Below are 24,567 nucleotides of genomic sequence, written 5' to 3' on the forward strand. Positions count from 1 at the left end.
GCCATTCATACATTAGGACAGACGCTGCTTTCATAAGGCCACGATCCATCTAAGGGTTATAAAACATTCACTTGATTATGAAAATATCTTCTTCTGACATTACATAAAAAATAAAGATTTCATACTTCTTGAGAAAAATCATGTCTTATTTAAAAGGAAAAATACATAGGTAACTAAAATGTATTGCTATCACAAATGATCCCTTTCTCTTATTTCTTTGATCTTATATCGCAATTATGTATCAAGGAAATATCCTACATATTGAAAACTCACTAAATAAAACTTGCTAAGTAAAAATTATTATGCGTGATCTCAGCTATCACCTCCCTTCCACAAAATGGCCTTGCTCTTTAAGTACCCCCAAAGAAACCTACTAATCTAGGGTGACTCGTAAGACCCTAAGAGTGTGTTGTTCAGTGAAGTCAGCAAATGCAAGCTTCTCTTTCTCTATCTTGCCAAAAAAAAAATCAGCTCATATAACTGATCCCCAAAAGAAAGCCCAATGCAAACTTCTGTTATGATTTTTATCTAGAAAACATCTATTTTATTCATTTAAGTATGAATTCATATACAGTCTGCCCTCTGTCACCACGGGTTCAGCATCTGAAGATTCAACCAACCACGGATCAAAATTATTCAGAGAAAAAAAATCCAGAAAGTTCCAAAAAGCAAAGCTTGAATTGCAGGAGCAGACACTGTTTACATAGCATTTACATTACATCAGGTATTATAAGTAATCTTGAGATTACTTAAAGTACATGGGAGGTTATTTGCAAATACTACTCTATTTTATGTAAGGGACTTGAGCATCTGTGGATTTTGGTATCTTCAGGGGTCCTGGAACCAATCCCTCGTAGATCCCAAGAGGGCCGACTGCATGTGAATATATATGTGTATATGTATGTATGTGTGTCTATATGTCATTACAGTTGTATGTTTTACAGTTTAAGAAGTGCTTTCTTACATATTATCTCATTTTTCCTAGTCCTATGTTTTAGCTCTTAGGTACAATACTCTACCAAATCCATCCCCTCTTCTCTCTGGCTTCTATTTCATTTCTATCTCAACACCCTAACCCAGTGTTTCTTCATTTCACTTCTAAATTGCCATAATTTTTTCCTGTACTTTCTCTAACTTATTGCCTTTATAGAATTAAACTTCCTTACACAGGAATATCATGTTCCAAAACTTTACACTGACTCTCTTTTTTAATGATCGTAAAATATCAAAATTTTCTGTTGGGCTTCCCAGGCCTCCCATAATCCTAACTTCATTCTACCCCTCCAGCCTCATCTTCCAAAGGTGGGGTCACCTTCACTCTTGTCAAGCTGACCCCCCCAATTGGTACCCTTCACACATTTAAATTCTACCTATCTGTCTATCCAGGACCAAAACAAGCGCCGCCTCATGCTGTGACAACTCCACCCCTCACTAATCCTGTTAACTAACAAGACATGTATAATCTGTATCTTTGGACAACGCATCTGTACCCTTTTCAAAATATAGCTGTTACGTAACTTTTATGAATTCACTCAAAAGATTTTTTTTTCTGCCACAAAGTGTGCCAAGTGCTACAGAGAGTAAAGCACTCAAACAAAACAATACTTCCCTGTCCTCCAGCAATTCAAATCTGGTGAAGAACTTAGTCACTTAAAATACGGTATATAATAAGCACCATCATCCAAAAGCTATCAGATCTAGACTACACTCCAAACAACACATGGACTATCACATTGGAGTCAGTTCTCTATCTGGTCCCCTTAAGCTCTCCAAGTCAACTCAGTGTCCCGGTCAATGCGAGAAATTAAGTTTTATTATCACTTGAGAGCCTTGGTGGAAAGAGACCCTTACTTTTAAAATATCTCTTTTTCATCTTAGATTAAGAACTGTAACTTATCCTTCTCTTATCATACCATTACCATGTCTTGCTTTTCACAGCCAGCCCATATTGTCCTAATCTGAAGCTAGAGTTAATCAGGTCTGATACGTACATTTGGATACGTTTTACACCATCAGACTCATAAAGCTTAAGTGACAGAGAAGAGCTGACATATACAGCTAGTCCAGTAAGCAGAAAACAGCTGTGAAAATAAAAGCTAGAGAGATTAAGTGACTCAACCGTTTGCAGAACTGCTTATCAGCAGAACTGTCATCAGACACCAGATTACCTGAATCCCAGTCCATTTCAATTTCTATTACGTACAATTTCTACAGACGTTGTCATAACAGACCACTAAGAAAACCTGAAGAAAAAAAGAATTGCAACTTGGTCCATTTTTTGAGCAACTTATTTTAGTCTTCTAATATTCACACTTGGAAAGTAAACATGCCAAAGAGGAAAAAAAAAAAAAAAGTTGATAACTGACTTCCTGAGTCAGAACTTTAAATATTTATTCCACATCAGCTTTTGCTTCAAAGAAACTTTCTTCGGTTTTCTCATATAATCAACATATAGTACAAGAATTCATGCGAATTCTGTTAACAGCTTAATTTCTAGGTGAAATTCCAACTCTGTTACCAAATATAGAACCAATCCCAATGACACACACTGACCATAGTGTTATAAAAGGCTCTCACACTAGTCAAGCCCCTGGACATAGGAATTTGGGTTTTATCGAAAAAAAACTGTTTGGTTTAATCTAAGATCTTAATTTCTAGATAAAATAAATCTAAGTGCCATAAAATGCAAAAATAGGGGGTCTTGGATAGTGTAGAAGTTAATATTAAAAATAAAAATCTCAAAATGTGTGTGCACAGATGAATCAAATGGGAATTAAACGTTAATATTTGAAACAAAAAATAAACATTTCTATGACTGAGCATCAAACGTTATTATCCACTTGCAACAAAGGAGGTAGGCTAATTTCTTCAATAACAGAAAAGTAAATTGACTCAAATATCCAAATGTAATGACAACATTTCAACCAAGCAATATCCCCTTTCTCAAAATAGTAAGTTCTGTCAAAGTGGATATCAGTTTTCTTAGCCTTTTCTTTAATCCCTGGAAAACATTTGACTATTTATTACTTGATCTAGTACAATAAAACATTTAAATAAATTTATATTTGAATATCTATTATGATGGGCTAGATGCCTTGAGTTGCAAATAACATTTTCTCAATACCAGCTATCAGCTCCCACATTCTAAGAAGCAGAACAACAATCACAACAAATTTTATACTTTCCTATTTACAGTGTATGCAGATGGATACTGTATTTTTTGGGGGGGGGGGAGGGGAGTGAAGCTTGAGAGTGGGCCAGTGGGGAGGGGTAAATATTTTGTGATGCTGTCTACCTATGGGCTTATAAAGTTTACAGCTGCATTAGGAGGACAAGCATTACCATTAGCATGAAAAGTAGGGCAGATCTCAGTTGCAAAAGCTTCTAGCCATACACTTAGGGCAATACGTAAATGATACATCTTATTGCATTCACCCATTCACCCTCCCCTGTTCACACTAATTGGAAATTTCAATCCATTTCAGAGAAGTAAAGCTCATATTATCAAAACACAATTATTATCTAACAGAGAAGAAGGCACAGGGAGATTAGAATAACCTGCTAGGACTAAAAACCAGATACCTTAAAACAAATCAGTGAACAAAACATACAAGTAATTTTAGTACATGCACATTTATTTAAATTATACTTCGTTTCTTGACGGATCTCAGATGATATTTTTGAATCCAGAAACACCTTCCTCTTGAAAGACAATATTGCATAAAAATCAAGTCTGGGACTCTGAAGTCAGATGATCCAGGTTCAAATCCTAACTCTGCTTCATTTTAGCTGTATGAACTTGGTCAAGTTATTTCACTGTCTCATTGGCAAGTGGGAGTTTTAAAAAGTACCTAAATCATTTCAAAGTCTAAAGCAGCAGTGAATGTAACTCAGTAACTTCTATTTGTCTATTTACCTGTGCAATTAACCAGTCTATCAGCTTGTTGGCCATAACCACAGATTTGTAGGTTCTTAAGTGGTAATCTTTATCTCTATAAAGGAAAGAGAAAGAAAAAACATTAAGCAAGAGGACAAGTAAGCACAAGGAACCATTTCATTTCGTATCAGTGTGCAACAGAAGAGTTTACTCAATGTAATTTGAATTGACCGTCCCACTTATGTGTAAATAAGACAGCTTTACAAGGTGTACACACCTGAAAACTCCCTTCACCAGCTCACACCAGAAGAAGAAACCCACAAGGATACCAAAACAGCACATTTCTTCTTTCACATTTTCCTATATCCAAACTGATTGTTAATGCTATGTTACCTGGTAATAACTTGGCTAGAAATACAATAGCTCATTAGTAAAAGAAGAATAAAATAGAATTCCCTCCCTTTAAATCAAGATAGAGTCTACGAAAAATCTCCTCAAAGTACGGGAAATAAAGCAACCCCTTGTATTTCTGCTCCTGAGTTCTCCAGGAAGGCACGATTTGCCCCAGAGGATTATTCGTTAGGCTCAGCTGTAGTGGGAGACCTGAGGCCTGTCTTGAGGGAAACACACCGAGAACCTCGTTATTCATTTTGTCTGATCAGAGCACGGACTCAGCCACGCTGCATCCCCAGGCAGCCCCGGGAATCCTGGCTCTCCGCAGCAGACTCTCCTTTCTGCAGACTTCCCAGTTCTGAGAAACGTTTCAAAGTCTAGTTAGATACCAACAAAGTGCTCATGATCAGAATAAGGCCCCAAGGGTGGAAACCTGTAATTCATTTACTTTGCGGGCCTGGATCAAAATGGAATGAGAAAACGACAGTCTTTTCAACATGTCAAAAAAATCCAAACTGCAATCAACTTGGCGTGACAAATAATTACTGGCTATATTCATGGTTCTTGAGCTTCTGTCAGTAGTTTACAATTAATACTGACATCATTTCATCCATTTTCACAAAAAGCTCCCTGAAACATGAATGAAATTTCTGAGAGTTCAACAGTGAATGAACTAGTTAGCCAGTAATCAAGAGCAGATTTTTAAAAATCTTTTTAAGTCTACCTCCCTACTTCTGATACCTCATCACCCATTTCATCTTGGTTTCCATGTGTCAATAAGAAGGACAGGGTAGTCTTTTATAGACCACACGTGGGTCTGTAGATTCTTCACCCAAGTCATTTTTCTTTTCATAAGCTGAGTTCACACATGACTATCGTACATTCCATCTGTTTTATGGGTTTTTTTCTCATAAATTTACCTTGCACAATTCATAAACCATCGTCATTTCTAGCCAAAGAACAATTCCTTCTTATCAGCTCTTTCAGAATGTAACTTTCTTGATAAGAAATCCCACATGGCTAAAATATATTTTCAGAACACATTTTCTCACATGTGAAACCTACATATACATACACATGTGGCCTGAAAAAATTCTCCAGTATCGTCTTCTATTAGTTTAGCAGAAAAAAACCTTAAGTATCGAACCATCTTTTAGCATTACATTATCCAACATATTCACAGAGTGCCTGTGCCAGGAATATAGCAGGGAATCAACAGATGTTGGTTCCTTTCACCTCTTTTTACTTTGTGAAGCCTGCTTGTGAAAGTGGACAGGGCATTTTCAGGAGTAATAGGTAAAATTCTGTCTTCTCCTTCGGGACCTGCAGTGTGGGCATTCCAACGCTGACCAGCAACTTTTGGAATCTTTTTTTTTTAAGCTCTGCGTTTCCTTGGAATTGGAAAGCAGAGTGAAAAACAGAAACACTGTCCATCAAACGTTTGGATTCTACAGACACAACTGAAAAGCCTCTATATTCATTTTAGAAATAGTGTGTTCATTTTTCCGTTCCAAAAAGTATGTTTTAGTCAATAAACTCCAAATGACATCTGGCCATCTGAAATTAGTTTTACATTACATTACATCCTACTACTTAGTGTATACCAGTGCATATTACAAAAGTACTGATGATCTCCGTTAGTAATCATAACACAGAACTCAAAGTTTTCTGCTGTTTTTCTAAAGAGATAAACTGAAAATGAATCCTGATGTCTCTTTAAAAAACAAAAAGGCATCTCTTCAGAAGTTAAAACATGGTACAGAAAAAAAATGAGAAAATTGTAATTATTAACTCCAAATCAATTCTTAATTTTCAAGTGCAAAATTTTTTCTTTGGATAAAAGATGATTAAAAAAATATTGTGAAATAAAATACATATCCAAGATTTGATTACACAGTCTAATGAAAAAAATTACTATACAAATAACCATAATGGTAAATATTTATAGTAAACAGTATTTTGAAATCCTCTACCAACCAGCCAACTATTATTTATTAAATATTAACTGAAGGTGGATCATTTCAAAATCAAGCCTGTAATTTACTATGAATTAATGGCAAATAATTTTAGAAATCAGAATAAAAAGAGTAGAAGAAATGGTATAATTAGAGCCTCAGAAAATTCAGAAATATTTTCAGATAAATTGTGACTTAATCTTTAAAAGTAAAATTTTCACTTTGGGAAGAAAAACAAAATAAGTTAAGTTCCAGCTTAATAATATTTATCTAATATGCAATATAAATATTTCCATTTAACCTCCCAGAACTTAGAAACTAGACTCACCTTATCACTGGAGTAAATAGACTATGAAGACGGCAATATAATCGTACGCCCTATTGTAAAACAAAAATATGTCAAAAGCAAGTAAGATCACTCAAAGGACAAACCAATGAAATTTTGAATAAAACAGATTCACTGTCAACATGCTGAAATCATTACCCTATTATTCAAATGATACATTACATCATAAAAATAATATAACTTAAATCTTTAAAAACAGGATTAAATTGTGCTATGAATTTTTCATATACATATGACATATAGATACACAGAGGACTTTTAAAACTATTTTCTTAAAATATAAAATTTTGGGATATAATGTAAACAGAATATAAATCTATGTAGTGGTCCATCATACTACTTGATCATTACATGTCAATATAAATTTTGTCAAGTGTACAAAGAAAACTGGTATTACATAAATTTTATGTATTTATCTTTTTGTTAAATTTATTCAAGTATCATGACCACTTGTTGCTACATGTGAAACAGTTTTCAACAGATATAATCTTCTGAGTTATGCAATTGCACTATTCCCTTTTAGAATTAGATAAAGAGAACAAAAACAATGATCTAACATTCTAATTCTTAAAATAGCAAGACAAAAATCAAGAGGTTTGCTTACGTACGTCATGTAAAAATTTTCTATACCGGCAGAATTATTTTAAGTCTCTCTACAGGATTTTATCTTGCTGAAGATAAGAATATAACGACAACACGAATTCTTTTATTGATAAAAGGTTATGGGAGAGGTTGTTACCTTTGAAATCACATCCTGCATCTCATTTCTTGGATAAAAGGTTCCATCATCATAGCGAAATCGATATAACATCTGTTCTGGTTTGAATTGATGTTTATCCGTAACTAAGAACATAAGAACAGTATATTAAAATCCTGACAAACTAAAAACTGGCAGATAAAAAACATATTCCCAAATACTGAAACTTTTAGTTTTATCAAAAGCTTTCATTTTCCTAACATAGTAATGCTAATCCAGTATTTTGATGGTAAGATTCATGATAAGATTTTGTTACATAATATAGTTACAACTTCCATGTAATGACTGAAGAACTAAATTAAGGTTAGCCACATTTAGGTAGCATAGCGTATGCATTTGTGCGTGTGCGCAGTGATTTACACTTAAATAAATAGACGAGTTTGTGTTTTCTATTTCTTCACAATGCCACAAAGTCAAGCAAAAAGTGCCCTTCGAACAGCAGATACTCCAACTAGTGAGTTATAATTTGACTCTCAGCCCCAGAAGTGAATTTTAGCATTTATCTGTCTTATCCCACAGCGATCAGGCCAAGACCACACATATACCAATCTTGACCATTTATCCTGTGTTTAGATCTTCAGAGTAGATTAGATAAATTCAGTATGTAACTGATTCCAAAATTTTAACAGTTTTCTTACACTGACAAATGCTGTTGTTACACGTCACTTAATTTTTTTTTTCCTCAGTGGAAAATGAGAGTGGTCAACCTTCACTTCCATCCTTAAGATAAGACTTTCCATTCATAAAGACTCCTACTAAACTTTCTCTCAAGTTTCCTTTTATTCTAGGTAGTCTGATAAAAAAAAAAAAAAACTGTTCTAGAAAGGAAAAACCTCAAATTAAATCTCAAAGAGTTTACATTTAAATGTTTTATTTACAGGGAATGAAAAATTTGCAGAAGAGATAATTTGTTGCAATGGGCTCTATTTTCATGATTACATAGAAGACTTTGACCTTTACTTTTTGCTAAAAATGTTGAAGGGGGAGAAAAATCTGTCAGAATTCTCATGAACTACATTGGTGAATCCAGAAGAAAGCCAAGAGACTTGTAACACACACACACACACACACATACACATACACACACACACATACACACACACACACACACACACACACACATATGCAAAGTTTCAGCAATTTCACCCTCATCTATCCAAACCAAATGCATGGCTTGCAGCCATAAAACTGAGACAGGCTTGCTGCCAAAAAGGGACAGACAACACAACTTTTGGCATCTTTTTTCCAGATTAAGCCAAAAAGAAAGAAAAGCATATGTGAAAGAAAAATAAAATCGGAAGAAATATTTTGAAATCCTATGGCATGTTTCAAGACCAGTTATTTATTTCTCCTGTGCAATCTACCTATTCCCATTTTTATCCCTTAAGAGTCATTGAAATAAGTTATTATATTGATGTTCCAAAATTCAAGGAAACTTGGGCCCAAAGGTATCTTGCCACAATAAAACAAGTGGTGTTTCAACCTGTTCAAAATAGAATGCTTCACTGTAAGGTAAACTCTTGTGACTTTGCTAGTGAATCTTGGGCTAATCTGCAACTCTACGCTGTTGCCTTGGAAAAACAGTGAATAGTTCTGCATACAAATCCACTCCCCCAACTTCTCGAGCATGGAAAATGGGTTTATTAGCTGATGAGAAAGGTTGCTGAATGACATCTTTTAAACAACTCTGTGATGCTGGATATTACCAGGGATGTACTGGTAAATGATGAACAGCTTGCTCTCTAGTGTTGTGGAAGAAGGAGCACTGATGTGTAACATTCGCCAGTTTCCACGGTATCAAATACTCCCACGCTGGCCAATTTCCAGCTACCAAAATAAAGTCACTGAACACAGAATGAGATGTGCAGTGACACATTATTATTTAGTATTTCCACCACACAAAAATAATAGACATAAGTAACACCACGACCATAGATAACAATAAAATGTAGTAAAATAATTAGGAAGTGATGAGTTCTAAGGGTATAGTACCTTTGTTTATAATATAATTTAGGTACTTATATGTTTATATAATTTAATTTTAATAATAGCTGTGCTTAACTACAAGCTTGCAATTTATTTAAACAGTTAATCACCAGCTCTCTACAGCTTTGACCAGCCAACTTCAGCACACCACTGGCTATAATGAATGAGCTCTCTGAATTCCCACATAAGCATTTATAATGTAAATAATAAAGCCAGACAAGAAGAACATTATCAACATATCACAGAGAAAGCATATGTTGCCTCAACCCAAGAATTCCCAGTACAGCAAGGCTTTGCCTCTGATGAAGTTCTCAACGATATTTGCAATGTGAATAATAGCATTAACAGTCAACTTTTTTTTTTTTTTTTTTGCTGGCTCTTTATAAAACAGATGGCTCATTCAACTTTATTTTAGGAATTCTATTTTCACTAAAATGCAGCTGGAACCACATACTAATGAAACTAGCCTGCTTGGCCCATATTTCTTCATTCTAATAAAATTATTAATGTGAAATTGCATAATATGTTCTGTTATCCTAGGCTTGGGAGAATCTCTATTAGTTAACTTTGGACACTAAAAAAAAAAGGTTACTTCCAGCAACAAAAGTTCTGTATACCAGATCGGACATTACAACTGATCAGATCCTGATAGCAGTAACAGCACAGGCCACTGAAATCAAACTGTGACCAACAGGACTTTTAATACAGGGTACTCAGTGCTAAATTTCTCAGAAAAAGAGTTAAGCAGGTTATAAATATCATTGTTCAAAAAGATTTCAATTCTTTTAAGTTAAATAATAAAGTGTCCTTGAATTTGAAATTTCAGAATAAATTTTAATACAGAATTTACTACTTTCTTTTCAAAATTGTATTACTGGAAAAGGTGGTGTCTGAGGAAGGGGAGGAAAGTTGATTAGGACTGAAATTCTGATATCCGTTCCAAAAAAAAAATCTTATGCTGTTGAATTTTTCTCTTTTAAGAGGAGGCAATTAAAATATTTTGAGACATATGTTAACAAAATAAGTAAGGGTGGTTCTCTCTGTGATTCCTTCCAGATCTTTCAGCAGTCCTGAACTGAAAAGGTCAGACTCTAGAGTACTATGTTCATGAAGAGACTGAATAAATATTATTCCAACTCCACTTTGTACTAACTTAAAATTGACTTGAATGTGTCTGCCTAGCTACGCATGTCTTCAGGGAAAGTAACAACAGTTTTGTTATTGTAAAGTAAGTAAAATTCCACTCATAATAGTTGTCTTCAATTTTCAGAACCTAATTCATTAAGTAAACGAGCAACTCTTCCTCATACAATTGCTGGATCACCTGTGTTGAAAGATGAAAGCAAGAGTGGATGGGTGACTTGAAAATAATCTTACAGCTCCTCTGAAAGGATAACCTCTCCTTGCGCCTTGACCTTTCCAGCTTTGGGAATAAAGCTTCTCTAATATCCTGTTATCTGTTACAAGGTACCTCATAGTCAAAAAGGAAAATACTGTGACAAACTTAGCATAGCTCTTTCTAGAATATAGTTAAGTAATCCCATAGAAGTACAAAAACTTACATATCCATAATTTTTTAAACAATTTAATAGCAGTATCTATTGTTGACAGATAGCTTTAAACCATTTTTTTCTGTTATTTCTAATTCATAAAAGATTAAAGTGACTCAAATTAACAACAGAAGTCACAATAACCTCAACTGAAAACAGAAATGTTAAAAGTGATTTTTGTGACTATTATGTGCTGATATCATTGTAAAACATTAACAAATAAATATAATGATTACTCTGTCTTTCATATGATTTCATACATCTTATATTGACCCAGGAGCTAAGCCTCAGGGGCAGAAATTGGGTATTTTTTACCAAATTGGTTTAGCTTTTGTTTTTCCTGCATATGCATGTACAGGACACTTCTAGGAGCCTCTTGCAGCCAAGGGTGACCACATATCTGAGTTGTGCCCACGGACATGTGCACAAAAGTGATGCACAATGGGAAGGGTACAAACCCATTTAAAACAAACAAGAAACTCCACCCTTCCTTCAAGGTGACCTTTAGGAGCACTGTATTGAAGATGGAAGAGCTTCTGTTGGGCACCAAAAACCCTGCATGGAGCAGGGTGCCACCACCTCATCCTCCACCACTGACTGAACTGTACATGAGTGACAAATTAGCTTCTATAATGTAAGCCACTGTATTGGGGAGGTTTACTTGTTACAGCAGCTAGGGTTAACCAATACAATTTTCCTTCTCAATAGTCCTTGCAAAAAATTAGTTCTCCCATCCTAGTAGATTTCTGTCTTGTCTGAAAGGAAATATTCCAGCAGCTGGATTTCTTGATGGACAAGCTAAAAAGATAGGCTTAAAACGATTAGACCGTAAGAAAAAAAAAGGTCAAGGGTTCATGTTTACATACCTTCATGTACCTGGCATAATATCTTACATGTAGAATGAAGGAAAGAATCAGTAAGGAAAGGAGTAAATAAAAGGTATCCATAAACAGATTTTCCCTTCCTTGCTCTATTGGTAATACACAGGCCCTGGAAGTACACAGTCTGAATGGGAAAAGAATAATCACTTCTGAAGGTCAATGATTGTATACAAAACCTCTTTACATGCCACCTACTTCAGCTTTAATAGACTGCAGGATAAAACAAGTACAGTCCATTCTCGTCCCAAGTATATACTTGGTCATGGGGTTAGAAGAAGGGAAAGAGGAGCATAAAGAGGAAAGCCATCTAACTCAACATCTTTTCATTTTTACTTATAAGATACTGGATGACGCTTCTTAGCATACTAGATGCTAAATGGTGTTTTAATGGCATTAATGAACCAAGTACAAAACCAAATACAATTTATCAACATTATCTGCTCAAAATATATTTATTCACTCACTCAGCAAATAATTTATTAAGCACCTATATGTGCTGGGCATTCTAGGTGTTTGTTGTATATTACACAAGGCTCCTGTTCTCACGGTGCTTATATTTTGACTGCACTCTAGAGTAGGGATGGGAGATAAAGAGAGAAATATTAAAGAAAGAAACAAAACAACATGATAATTTCAGAGAGTGATAAGTAGTACATGAAGAAAATTTCAAAAATTTAAGAAGTAGTTTATTGGAATAACGGGACTGGGTAGGATTCTAAAAGGCAGAGTGTCATGGAAGATGAGTCATAATACAGAGACTTTTGTCGTTTCATTCACTGCTGTGTCTCCAGCACCTAGAAAGGTCACTGGCATATACTAGAAATTAATAAGCAATTGTTGATTGAGAACAGCAAGAGCAAAGATCCTAAATGGGGAATCATCTTGGAGTGTTCAAAGAAGAGACAGAAGATCAGGGTGGCCCCAGCGTAATGAGTTAGGTACAGCACTATGTGATAACTCAGAGAGGAAGTCAGGGGCCCTATCATGTAGGGCCTTGTGGGCCATGGTAAGAGATTTAGGTAAGATGTCTGGACTTTTCTTTAAGTTTAATGAGAAGCTAGTAGATGCCTGTAAGCAGGAGAGCACCTGAATCTTATATACGTCTTAAAAGGTCTCTTCAGCCATTACCTGGAGAGTGTTCTATGGGGATGGAGGACAAATGTGGAAGCAAGGATAGAGAAGGTGGTGACTGAGAAGAAGGTGGAGATCCTGGAAGGGAGAGCGGTGGTCTAACTAGAGACCTGTTTGGTGGTAGGTGCCAGGGGATTCCTATCTGGATAGATGGTGGTACATTATATTGGCAGTGTCTACTGTGGTGGGGAAAAATTTGGAGGATTTAGTTTGTTTTCACCTCACTCTAATTTGGAAAAAAAAAATGAACATCAAAACACCACAGCCAAATACCCATATTTATTCATAGTTCCCTGCCTTTTTCTCCTCTCCCACATTTTGCATTAGAAATTCTTCAAGCTTTTATTCTTAGTCCCATGATCATTGCTTTCTTGTTTTTTGTTTGTTTGTAGTCTCTTATCGATGTGCTAAGAACTTCATGCTCTCTTGAAATGATTCCCAAATCTGACCCTCACGCTCTCTCTACCCCGAGTGTTACACCCACACATTCTCAACCTCTTGCTGAACGCTCCCCCGCAGATGTTTCATACCCAATCCACTGCAAACCCTTCACCTTCCCCCTGATGCTCGTCCTCTTGAATTAGCTATGTCTGTCATCCAGACAAAAAGCTCAGAATAATCTGATCTCACCTCTCACTCTTCACCTCCCAAATCCAAACAGACATCAAATACGCTGTCTCAGCTTCTCCAGAATTTCTTGAATGGGTCCCTCTCATCATGCCATGGACACGGCCCTGGTCCTTTCCCTCCTGGGGAAGGAAGGGTCCCCATGGGCAGGGATCTCTGTAATCTCTAACTCTCCACTCATCTGTTATCTCCAAAATCAAGATCTGGTCACTCCTCTGTCTCCAGATGCCCATCACCTCCTCATGTCCCTCAGAAGAAGCCCCACATACACAGCCAGCAAGTTAAAATCTGCTGGGATCAGGTGTTTGCCTACCTTTCTCACCACACCCCTCGTCCCAGCATACTCATCCGTGAAGGATACGGTCCTGCCACGTGAGACTCTGACTTAGTTCTGAAGAGGCCACCGTGAACCTTCCCACTCCCGTGTCTGAGTGCTACTACTTCCTCAGGGTGGAATGTCCTTCTGTCTTCTGTCCTTGTCAGAGTTCCATTCATTCTACAATGCCCAGCACTAAGGCCAATTCCCTCACAAAGCATCCCAAATACTCTAGTTAGAACTCGTCGTTCCTTCCTCTTCAGTCCCACGTCACTTGCCTGGAATTCTGTGTTGGAACTGTCTGTTTCAAGTTAAATATATCACCATAAACCCATACTCCCTGAAACAATATTCTGTATAGATGAGGCACTCAAAGATGTTGGAAAAAACATAAGCATCCTATAATGTGGAGAAGTTTTATAAACTAAACTGATCAATGCAATGAAGATACACGTAATTTGTGGATAAATAAACAGACGATTAATAAAATAATTACCATGATGGATGATTCCATTTTCTAACAATGCTTGTCCCAAGTGAACACCTTCCTCAGACCTGTGAATCTCTCCAATTTCCAACAGCCATGACACAAATTCACTGCAACAGAAATCCGATGAAGGTAAATCATTAATTTTTTTCCCCCAGGAAGTCTATCCTTACCATGCATTTATCAAGCAGCTATGAAAGGAGTCTCAAAATATAAAGGAATGCTTGCAGTGCATTTCACATACATGGTTTTCACATATGCAAGGCCCACAGATATAAATTGGACTCTATTCTAGAAAACTCATGTCCATACATTCAGACTTACCTAAGCTATACTTAATAACTATTCAGCTTATTGAGACCTTTAGTAAACACAAAGGGAAAATTCTGAAGTAGCTTTAACTATAGGTTATTACGCACATAAAAGCGAATTTGGGACAAAAGAGAAAACAACAGATCCTAAAGACAGCTAAACGACAGAACTAGATAGAGTAATGATGACTTAATATAAGACATAAACTGTCTAAAAGTAGCTTTCCAGGCACAAAGAACCAGTGGGTTTGAAACTCCAAAAGGGCAGACAAAATTAAACTGCATGCCCTGTATGGTAGACAGACTTCTAAAGATGTTCTCCCACCCCCCTATCAGGAATCCTACCCCTTGGTTTGTCAATGAAATTCCAATCTAGGTAGCCCTGTGAATGGACTGGCATATGTAATTAAAATCCCATGTCAGTTGTCCTTAAAATATGGAAATTATCCACGTGGGCCTGACCTGATCAGTTGAGCCCTTTGAAGCAGCGTTTTCTCAGGCTGGTGGCACAAGAGGAAGTGAGAACAAGTAAAAGCACAGGAAAGGTTCAATGTGCCACTGCTGGCTTTGCAGCAAGAGGGGGGTCATAGACCAAGGAATATAGACAACCTCGAACGGAGAGCAGCCCTGGCCAATGGCCAGCATGGAGACGGGAGCCTCACGCTTACAACTACAAACGATTAAGTTCTGCCAACAACCCGAATGTGCTGGAAAGTGGATTCTTCCTCAAACGCTCAAGATAAGAGCCCAGCCCCTGCTCTGCCAACACCATGATTTTGCCCTTGTGAGACCCTTAGCACGGAACCTGGTCTAACTCACCTGGACTTCTGACCTACAGAAATACAGGCTAATACATGGGCATTGTTTTTAAGTCACTAAATATATGGTAATTTGTTTTGCAGCAATAGAAAACTGATACACACCAAAAGACACAGAAAAGTCTGACTACCTTGTTTTCAAATTTTAAAATTACTTGGTAAATTCATTGTTATATCTAAACTGTCATCCATAAGGAATACTCCAACACGAAACCAACCGTCAGAACTGTCTATCGCACACATCCGATGTGGCTGAGAAAGGCCACTGAGGACCACAGCTCACATCTTTCAGCACTTCGGGAGAGGATGGGGGGCCCCAGCATCTCAGATAAGAGAGGTGATGTTTTGTAACACTTAGGAGAGCTTCAGCTCAGTACTGATTTTTTTTTATGGCCATGTGGTATCATTGGGAGAACACTAAATACAGAGACTTATTACAATAAAATATTTAATCATGCTCATATTTAAAAAGCTAACATTCGAACTCTTACATTAACTCATGAATATATTTTTAGAATGGTTTTATTTTTTGCACAGAGGCCAGAGGAGCAAAGCTATGGAAAGTGTCAGGAAATTACTTTTCCATTTATTTCAAAACTAAAAGCAACACATATGGTAAAGCCAAATAACGAAGGGATACAGAAATTCAAAAATGGATGTCTAGTCTACAATGCACATTTTAAGGCAGAAGACGTTGTTAAAGTTCTTTATATGCTTCTATTAAATAAGAACGATCCAAAAGAAAGAAAATAAAAGTAAAGTAGAATACAGTATAGCGGTTAAGATCACGAACTTTGCAATAAAACCACCTGGATTCAAATCCTGTTTCTGTCTCTACCCGCTGCGTGATGTTGGGTTAGTAAATTTAGCTCTCTAAGCTTCAGGTTTTTTCCTCAATGACATAGAATTAATAAGACTATCAACCCCATAGTGCTGTCCTGGAGTTAAACGTAATAGTGTGGGTAAAGGGTTAATAAAACCCCTTCTTCAATAAGGACAAATTTGACCCTGGGTTAGCTTTGTAGCTCTGCTTCCCTAGAAACCTGATGAAGGTCGGGTGTCAGCTGTGTAACTAGGCAGCACTGCTTGTGGTAAAAATGGCTTCTGATGGCTCAACTCCATACTTATAAATATATGGTGAGAAGCCATAGCCTGGTATGACTCTCTTGTAAGTGGGCACGTGATCTGGGGACCCTGGAAGTTACGCCCATGAAGTTGTTACGAGAAAGAGCATCTTCTTTGCAACATGGGACTCAGAAACCAAGAGGGGCTCACAAGCTGCTCTTTCCTTTGCACAAGAACCTTCACTTGGGGCACAGCCAACACAAGCAACTCTAGCTTGCTGGCAGCTGTCTGTCCTGCTGGGAGCACCACCCCACTGAAGAAGAGGCCCCCTGCTGCCCTGAAAGCACTGGGTTTCCTGGCCTGTATTCTAACGGGGTTGGGATTGGTGTGGCCTATGGTGAGCTTGTGTGCCTGCATAACTAATTAAGAAGACATGCTAAAATATAATGAACACTGCTGTAGAGTAAATCCTAAGAGTCAGCACAGGGAAAAAAATGGTTTTCTATTTCTTTAACTTTGTATCTAAATGAGATAATGGATGTTCACTAAAGTTCTGTGGTAAACCTTTCATGATGTATGTAAGTCAAATCATTATGCTGCACACCTTAGACTTATACAGTGCTGTATGTCAACTGTATCTCAAAAAACTGGAAGAAAAGGAAAAAAACAAGACATTCTGGTAGGTATTACAGGTAAGCACTACAATCATTTCCATTGTTAGAAAGGAAAGAGAAATTTAACTCTCCCCAGTCTCTCAACTAGCCAGTGGCAGGACCAGATTTGAGTGGGGACAGTCTGATCGTGAAGTCTGGGCTATGAACTACCTCTCCAGTCTACTTTTATAGCATTGACACTGGCATTTACTAGCTGTATGAACGTGGGCTAGTCACACTCCCTGATCACTAGTTTCTGAATCTTTAAAAACTATAAGGTTTTTTGGGCTTCCCTGGTGGCGCAGTGGTTGAGAGTCCGCCTGCCAATGCAGGCGACACGGGTTCGTGCCCCAGTCCGGGAAGATCCCACATGCCGCGGAGCGGCTGGGTCCGTGAGCCATGGCCGCTGAGCCTGCGCGTCCGGAGCCTGTGCTCCGCAACGGGAGAGGCCACAACAGTGAGAGGCCCACGTACCACAAAAAAATAAAAATTAAAAAAAAATAAGGTTTTTAACTCCGAAGTATGTACTGGAGGATTGGAAATAATTATCGGAAGAAGCCAGCACAAAGGCTGCCCTAAGCAGAGCTACCTGAAGGCATCCCCCCCACCTGCTTAACCCACCAGGGACTCCCACTTGCAGCTGTGCAGTCGGCTACAGAAACCAAAGGATATACAATCAATCTGCTCTGGGCTGAACAACCAAGCGACCTCCTTGCCTGTTCCTGTGTGCCTGGCCCCTCGCGTGACCCACTTTTTCAGACTCTCCATCTATATCCCTTCATCCTTAGCCCAGCTGTCTAAATTCTGAATTAATTGGTAGTGTAGACTGTGTGCCCTTCAGTGTAACTGACTCTCAGGTCCTGTATTCATGTCCTTGCCAGACTCTGTCCCTACAGGCAAACCCGCCTGCCCTCCCGCCCCTGCCTGACCCCAGCCTCTGCTTCACCCCTGAAACACAGTATATCAGAAATTACTGAAGTCGTGGATGAATGGATGAATGCCTTAACTTTTCTGGTCAGGATTCCTGGCTCTATGTCTACTCCCTCATCCCACTATGGCCCAGGAAATGCTGATAGTAAAGAAAGATTCAAAAACACTTAGGAGAATATTTTTTAGAGAAAAATGAGTGACTAAAAGAAAGTTAACACACGAGATCATGAAAATATGAAAGAAATACGTGCACCCGGACTACCAACCCTACCTTCCAAGAAAGCATTTAGGGAACGTAGTCAGTTTTCTTTTTCTGTCTTTGATCAGATTTCCTTGTTTGCACATCATTTTATAAAGTTTCTCACCCTGTTCAGAGATCATTACCCAGGTGTCTTGCTCCATTCCTAATTTTAAACCTATCGAAAATGAAACACAGGACAGGTAACTGAAAAAGTCTCTTCATACGTTCATGCCTTCATTAAACAAACATTCATTGTGTGTCTACCACGTGCTGGGGGCTGTGGATACAGAGCTCCTATGATAGGGCCCTGGTTGTCAAGAAGCTCATAGGGTACCAGGGAGACAGTCAGGGCAAGATGCCCGGGGCATCTGTGGGCAAACTGTGCCCCAGAGGCAAACAGTTTGGCCAGCGGAGGAAGAACAGCTGTATCTCAGACGCTACAGTTTGGCCAGCGGAGGAAGAACAGCTGTGTCTCAGACGCTACTGAACCCCTTCTGTAGGACTAGATCAGCGCAGCTGGACACAGGGGCCCTGGAGACAGCCTTAGAGGGAAAACTGTGCTACAGCAGAGACATATTCAGAGAACTTAGCCTCTATCTGAGAACAATAGGAAAAGTTTCACAGAAGGGCTGTGTTTGAATGCACGGGTATGAACAGGATTTCCAGAGAGAGAAAGTATTCACGAGGGCCTCTGAGGGATGCAGCAGGGAGCCCTGGGTTTCAGGTGACAGGACAGGAGGTGGACGGAGGGGTGAGCAAGGTCCATACTCAACTGCAGTCTCAGCGTATTTCACTCCTTCTCTACTGGGAGAACATCTACGTGTTTTAAACCGGAGGGAGGGGGAAAGCAGAGTAATGAAGGAAAGGAAGTTTTGTTGCTTTGGAAACAAAGCTCAGAGGACAGTGTAGGGGACAAACTGAAAGCGGGAGGGTTTAAAAAGAGGGAGACAATTAAGAGGGACCCGCCGAAGTTCAGGGAAGCTCAAGTCTCTGTAAACAATAGCAGGTTTGGAAGTTCAAGTGGAGTCCAAGGGGCAGCTGATTAAGTGGGCATGGAGCTCCAGAGAGACGACAAGGCTGGACATAAAGATTGAGAACCTGGCAGTGCAGAGTGGAAGTTAATCTGATGGGAAGAGACAACGCAGAGCAGGCAAGGAAGTTTAGACGTGACCAGTGCCAAAGGGGAAATCCTGGGAACACTGACAATCAGCAAATGGGACTAATGAAGAACTGTGGCAGAGAAGAAGAAATTCTTGGATTATTTTTAGTCTTCTAGCTACTAAATTCCTTACTAAAATTTTATCCTTTACTATGGAGAAGCCATTAACATTGGTCAGTAATACTGAATAAGAGTAGAGCCTGTTGGGGCTTCCCTGGTGGCGCAGTGGTTGAGAGTCCGCCTGCCGATGCAGGGGACACGGGTTCGTGCCCCGGTCCGGGAAGATCCCACATGCCGCAGAGCGGCTGGGCCCGTGAGCCATGGCCGCTAAGCCTGCGCGTCCGGAGCCTGTGCTCCGCAGTGGGAGAGGCCGCAACAGTGAGAGGCCCGCGTACCACAAAAAAAAAAAAAAAAAGAATAGAGCCTGTTAACGTAAGCAGAGTTATAGAATGTGCTTTCTTTCTTCCTTTTTTTTTTTTTTGGTCTTAAGGGCATTTATATGCATAGCCATTCTGGGAAGAGTTAAGGTTCAACTTGATGAAAAATTCAATTTACCTTCTAAATGATTTGTTATGCTATTTGAATTGACTGCTAGATTCAATAAAACTTAAAGAGCCAATTATGCATTCATGATCTCTGTTTTAAATTTTTCTGTCTGGTTCTTCATCTAAGATCAATCAAAGGAGTAAGTATTTTTAAATGTTTTGGAGATACTTATAAAAAGGTATGCTATGCATATTTTAATCAAGGTAGAAACTCTCTACACTCTTCATGGGGAAATACCTAAAGATGGAGGAAGCAACTCTTTGTGTTCCAAAATTTTCTCACCAATGAGATATTTTATATCTAGATCTCTGAGAAAAGGAATAAACACTGTCACGTTTCTCATCAATTATTTGGTAAAGAAAATAGTAGTTATACAAGCATTTCTATTTCCTAGCTGAATTACAGAAATACGAGTACTTGCAGGTAAACTTCATACAACTGAGTATCACCAGACCAAATACTGTTTGCAAACCTTGATAAAAACATGAAGTGACTTTGAGCTAGGCCTCCTTGTGTGAACAAGCTCCTTACTGAGTTACATTACATTCTGTGGCATTGTAACAATATTAAAAAGTTAATATTCATCCAAATTGCCTTATTTTATAATTAGAATACCAAAATATGTGGCCTAGGAATTTTCAGTGTACTGTTAAATATACAGGGAGCGATTGTTGCAGGCCCCACAGCACTGCATTATATTATTAAATCATGTTTCTTAAAGGAAAACTCTATCATGATGCTTCAGAAATGGCAAGAATAAAGTGCAAAAACGGAACAAATTTTAAAGCAGGTGAAACTATTTGCTGTAAATTGAATGTCTGTGTGCCCCCAAATTCCATATGTTGAATCCTAATGCCCAATGTGATGGCATTTGGAGGTAGGGTCTTTGGGGATTAGCTCATGAGGGTGGAGTCCTCATGAATGGGATTAGTGCCCTTATTAAGGAGACCCCAGAGAGCTTTCATCCCTTCTGCTAGGTGAGGACACAGTGAGAGGATGGCCATCCATGAACCAGGAAACAGCCCTCACTGGCTACTGAACTTTGGCCTTCCCAGCCTCCAGAACTGTGATAAATGAATATCTGTTGTTTATAAGCCACCCAGTCTAGGGTAATCTGTTAACAGTAGCCTCAGTAGACTAAGACATTATTTAAAAGACACCACTAGCCACAATATAATTATTTTGCTAACTATATAAGGTTTTCTTTTACTTTATTTCAGTAACAACATTGGAAGTATTCAAAAACTATTTTAGCCTGGCCTTACATCACATAGTTAATCTAAGTGAACATCAGACACCATCTACTTTCTCATAACTTTTGCCCATTTTCTGCTTTCTTGTTAAATTGGAACCTTCACAAAGTATAACAATGCCCAATTCATACACCCACCTTTCCGCCGTTCTCTTTCTTTCAAAATAGCTTCAAACCATTCATGTTTCTCTTCAGGTGTTTTTGCCATACACACAAACCATTTATTTTTGGCTGTGTTATGTATTTTCCACCCATTAACAACAATGTGTCCACTGCTGTGGAAGTCAGCTGAAAATTAATAGGTAAAGGTGAATGAACAGATATAACATATATTCGAGTAATGCACTCATTCAAAAACGGTCCAAAACCACGGAATTCTTCAAAATACCTTTGCTTTATATATGTGTATTGAAGACCATACAAATTTTAAAACTTGAAGAAACATTTATATATTAAATGCAGTCAGAACATTTCTAACTCACAACATTAACATATTACAGGAAATTAACCACCCAAATTCATTAACATTCCTTTCCTCAATGTCCAAAAATATTGTTCAAGTTCCTAAAGCAATAAAACTTTTTTTAAGATTTTTTTTTAACGTGGACCATTTCAAAAGTCCACATAAAAAGAATTTATTGAATTTGTTACAATACTGCTTCTGCTTTATGAAAGAAAAAATTCTTCTTTGAGTGTGAATTCACATTTGTCTTTTTCTAGATCTCACCATAATTTTGGCTAAACTAACATCCTGGATTTGAAAATGTCATCAGCAAACCCTTTCTGGCAGCTCCCTACCTAACGGCAGGCAGAGAATAGACATTAATTGTAACCAGCCTTTACTGGCATGAGAGTCTGCAAAGCAAAGATTTCAAGACAGAAACACATACAACAAATGCCTGAATCAGCATCTGCATCAATTAAAGTGACATCTTCCATTGTCTCCCCCGAGAGACACTAAGAAGCTATGGTGGATTATAGGAGGTAAGCCACAGAACATAAAAGGTCGTGGCACTACACCTGTTTTTGTTGTTTGTTTCTGTTGATCTATTTTATTTGCTAAGTTCTGAGTAGAGGAAGAAATGGTTTGGTACTCATTCTCCCAAAATCTGGTTCTCATAGTCTTTTAGCTCCAAAATCACCATAAATTATCTGTGAACAGAATGTTCCAAAAATGCATTATCGAATGATTCTGTCTAGGTGGGGGAGAGGGCTACTTTAAAAATTCCAGGTTACATTTGAGCCAGGATAGGATTATATTATATATATCATATATTAGTTAGTTATTCTTCTAGCCATAATCTCATGAATACTCAATAACAACTTCTGTTAATACAGAGATTTAACCTGACAGAGGATTTTCCCTTTTAAAGAAATTACCATCTGTTTTTAAAAGGAATTTTTGTACTTTTCTTCTTACCTTTACATATTTAATTCATATTCACAATGCATACAAAATAGCAGAACCTAATAATACACGTCAGATAAGCATCATTGGAATTAGTAAGGTAATAAAAATTATTATTGTAGTTCCTAATTAGGCCACCATCCCTCCTTAATATCTCTAAAAATAACCAACTGAGAATTTATTATAAATTGCTGGAAAAAAAGAACAAATTATACGTATTTCCACACCTCCCTCCCACAAGCTGTCACCTTACAAGGCCAGTATCACAAACAAGAACAAGCTCTTCAGATTCTCTCCCCTCTTCGAAAACCAGGCAAAGATTGCTAAGTGAACCGTAGCACTGCAGCTTAAAAGATCCCACATTCCCACTAGCGTTATTACCCCTTTACCCATACCCTAGACAAAGAAAACCACAAGAGCCACATGCAGCCTGCAGTAATAAAACATCAGACTTACTTTAAAATGAGCATAATGTATTCCGCCCACAGAACATAGGGGATCTCAAGTTCAAGTGCCAAACTCACCAGAGTGATGCTTCTGACCTTGTAGAGTATGTGCCCTGGGCAAGCCACCCCTGTAACCTTCCTTTCCTCCTGGGATTACTTGAGTCTGGCACTGCCCTGTTCACACCCCGCTGACTTTTCCTCCAATATTTTTCATTAGCAGCCATTTCTCAGCTCAAAAGCCTTTGGTAGCTCACCACTGAATCAAGTCAACACATGTAGGTTTGCTTTAGAGATTCTCCCTAGACTGACTCCACTCTACTAGGCAACTCCATTTCCCACTACGTTCCACTGTGTTCCCACCACTCTTCTTGTCTGCTGCTTTCCTTCTTGTCCTGAGAATATTCATGTGTCCCCCAGGCCAAGGCTCTCATCAAGCTATCCTGCTCTACTCTCTGCCTCATGGACCCTCACTTCTCTTTAATAGGTACCCACATATTCCAGGAAGACTTGCCTGACCACTCCAGCCTGTGCATTCAAACTTCCCTTGGAAACTGTACAAATGAAGTCAGAACCAGCATGTGATCGCACGTGGCTACTGTTTCATGTACAAAGAGCAAGCTCATTAGCTGACTATAAAATCTATTATCTCAATAACAGATTAATTGCTGTATCAATATAAGGTTTTCAAAGAACAGCTGTGTCCCCTAATAATTTACAATGAAAGGATAATGTTCCTTTTTAACATTTATGTGCTAGCTGTTCTCTACTGTGACAATTTAAAAAATCATAAGCAATTTAAAACACGTATACACACATGTGTATACATATGTATGCACACACATATATGTAATACATACAACAGACCTCAAAATGTAGTATAAGTATTTTGTAACGATATCAGTTACTAAATTATCAATGTTGTACAAAATAAGCAATTTATTTTTATTTATTTCAAAAGACTTAGTGATAAACAGCTTCATAATTTTAATCATAGTATCTATCTCAATATCTTCATTTAACAAAATAAGAATTAAACTCATCTATAAAGAACACCCTCATTAAAGATCACAGAGAAGTCCAACAATGCCTTTCCTTAAGTAGGAATTTTAAAATATTTTTTGAATGAAAGAACAAATAATCTATTCATTGCCAGTAAACACAGAAATTTGTAAGTTTCAGTGGATCTAAAATATTAATTTTATAGGAAGTGTCAAGAAGAAATGGAATTAAAACTGTCATTCATTAAGTGTGGAATATCCAAGTTCAATAGTCTCTAGTCACTGACTTTTTTTAAAAAAAAAAAAAGAAAAATCCAAGAGGCAGCCCTGAACAAGTCACTAATTATTTTGAAGCTATCCAGTTTGCAAATTCCTTACTCTTAATTCTGCAAAGCTTTATACAATGAGGTGGGGTTTTTCCAAAACTGATACAA

The 24,567-nt window shown here is 37.8% G+C and overlaps 1 protein-coding gene across 1 annotated transcript in view; it reads right to left on the minus strand.

Annotated features, from left to right (window-relative positions):
• The window catches only part of PREX2 (phosphatidylinositol-3,4,5-trisphosphate dependent Rac exchange factor 2), a gene marked incomplete at its 5' end in the record, with an annotated part of 281,798 nt that overhangs the window by 149,709 nt on the left and 107,522 nt on the right, over positions 1-24,567 (minus strand). The window contains 6 exons of the mRNA XM_082675204.1: positions 3,917-3,992; positions 6,554-6,603; positions 7,311-7,414; positions 14,316-14,416; positions 18,355-18,499; positions 21,420-21,569. Coding sequence (XP_082531330.1) covers positions 3,917-3,992; positions 6,554-6,603; positions 7,311-7,414; positions 14,316-14,416; positions 18,355-18,499; positions 21,420-21,569 — 626 coding nt within the window. The remainder of the gene's footprint in view (positions 1-3,916; positions 3,993-6,553; positions 6,604-7,310; positions 7,415-14,315; positions 14,417-18,354; positions 18,500-21,419; positions 21,570-24,567) is intronic.

The sequence above is a fragment of the Grampus griseus genome (genome assembly GCF_964374135.1).
Source record: "Grampus griseus genome assembly, chromosome: 17".
Taxonomy (NCBI): Eukaryota; Metazoa; Chordata; class Mammalia; order Artiodactyla; family Delphinidae; genus Grampus; species Grampus griseus.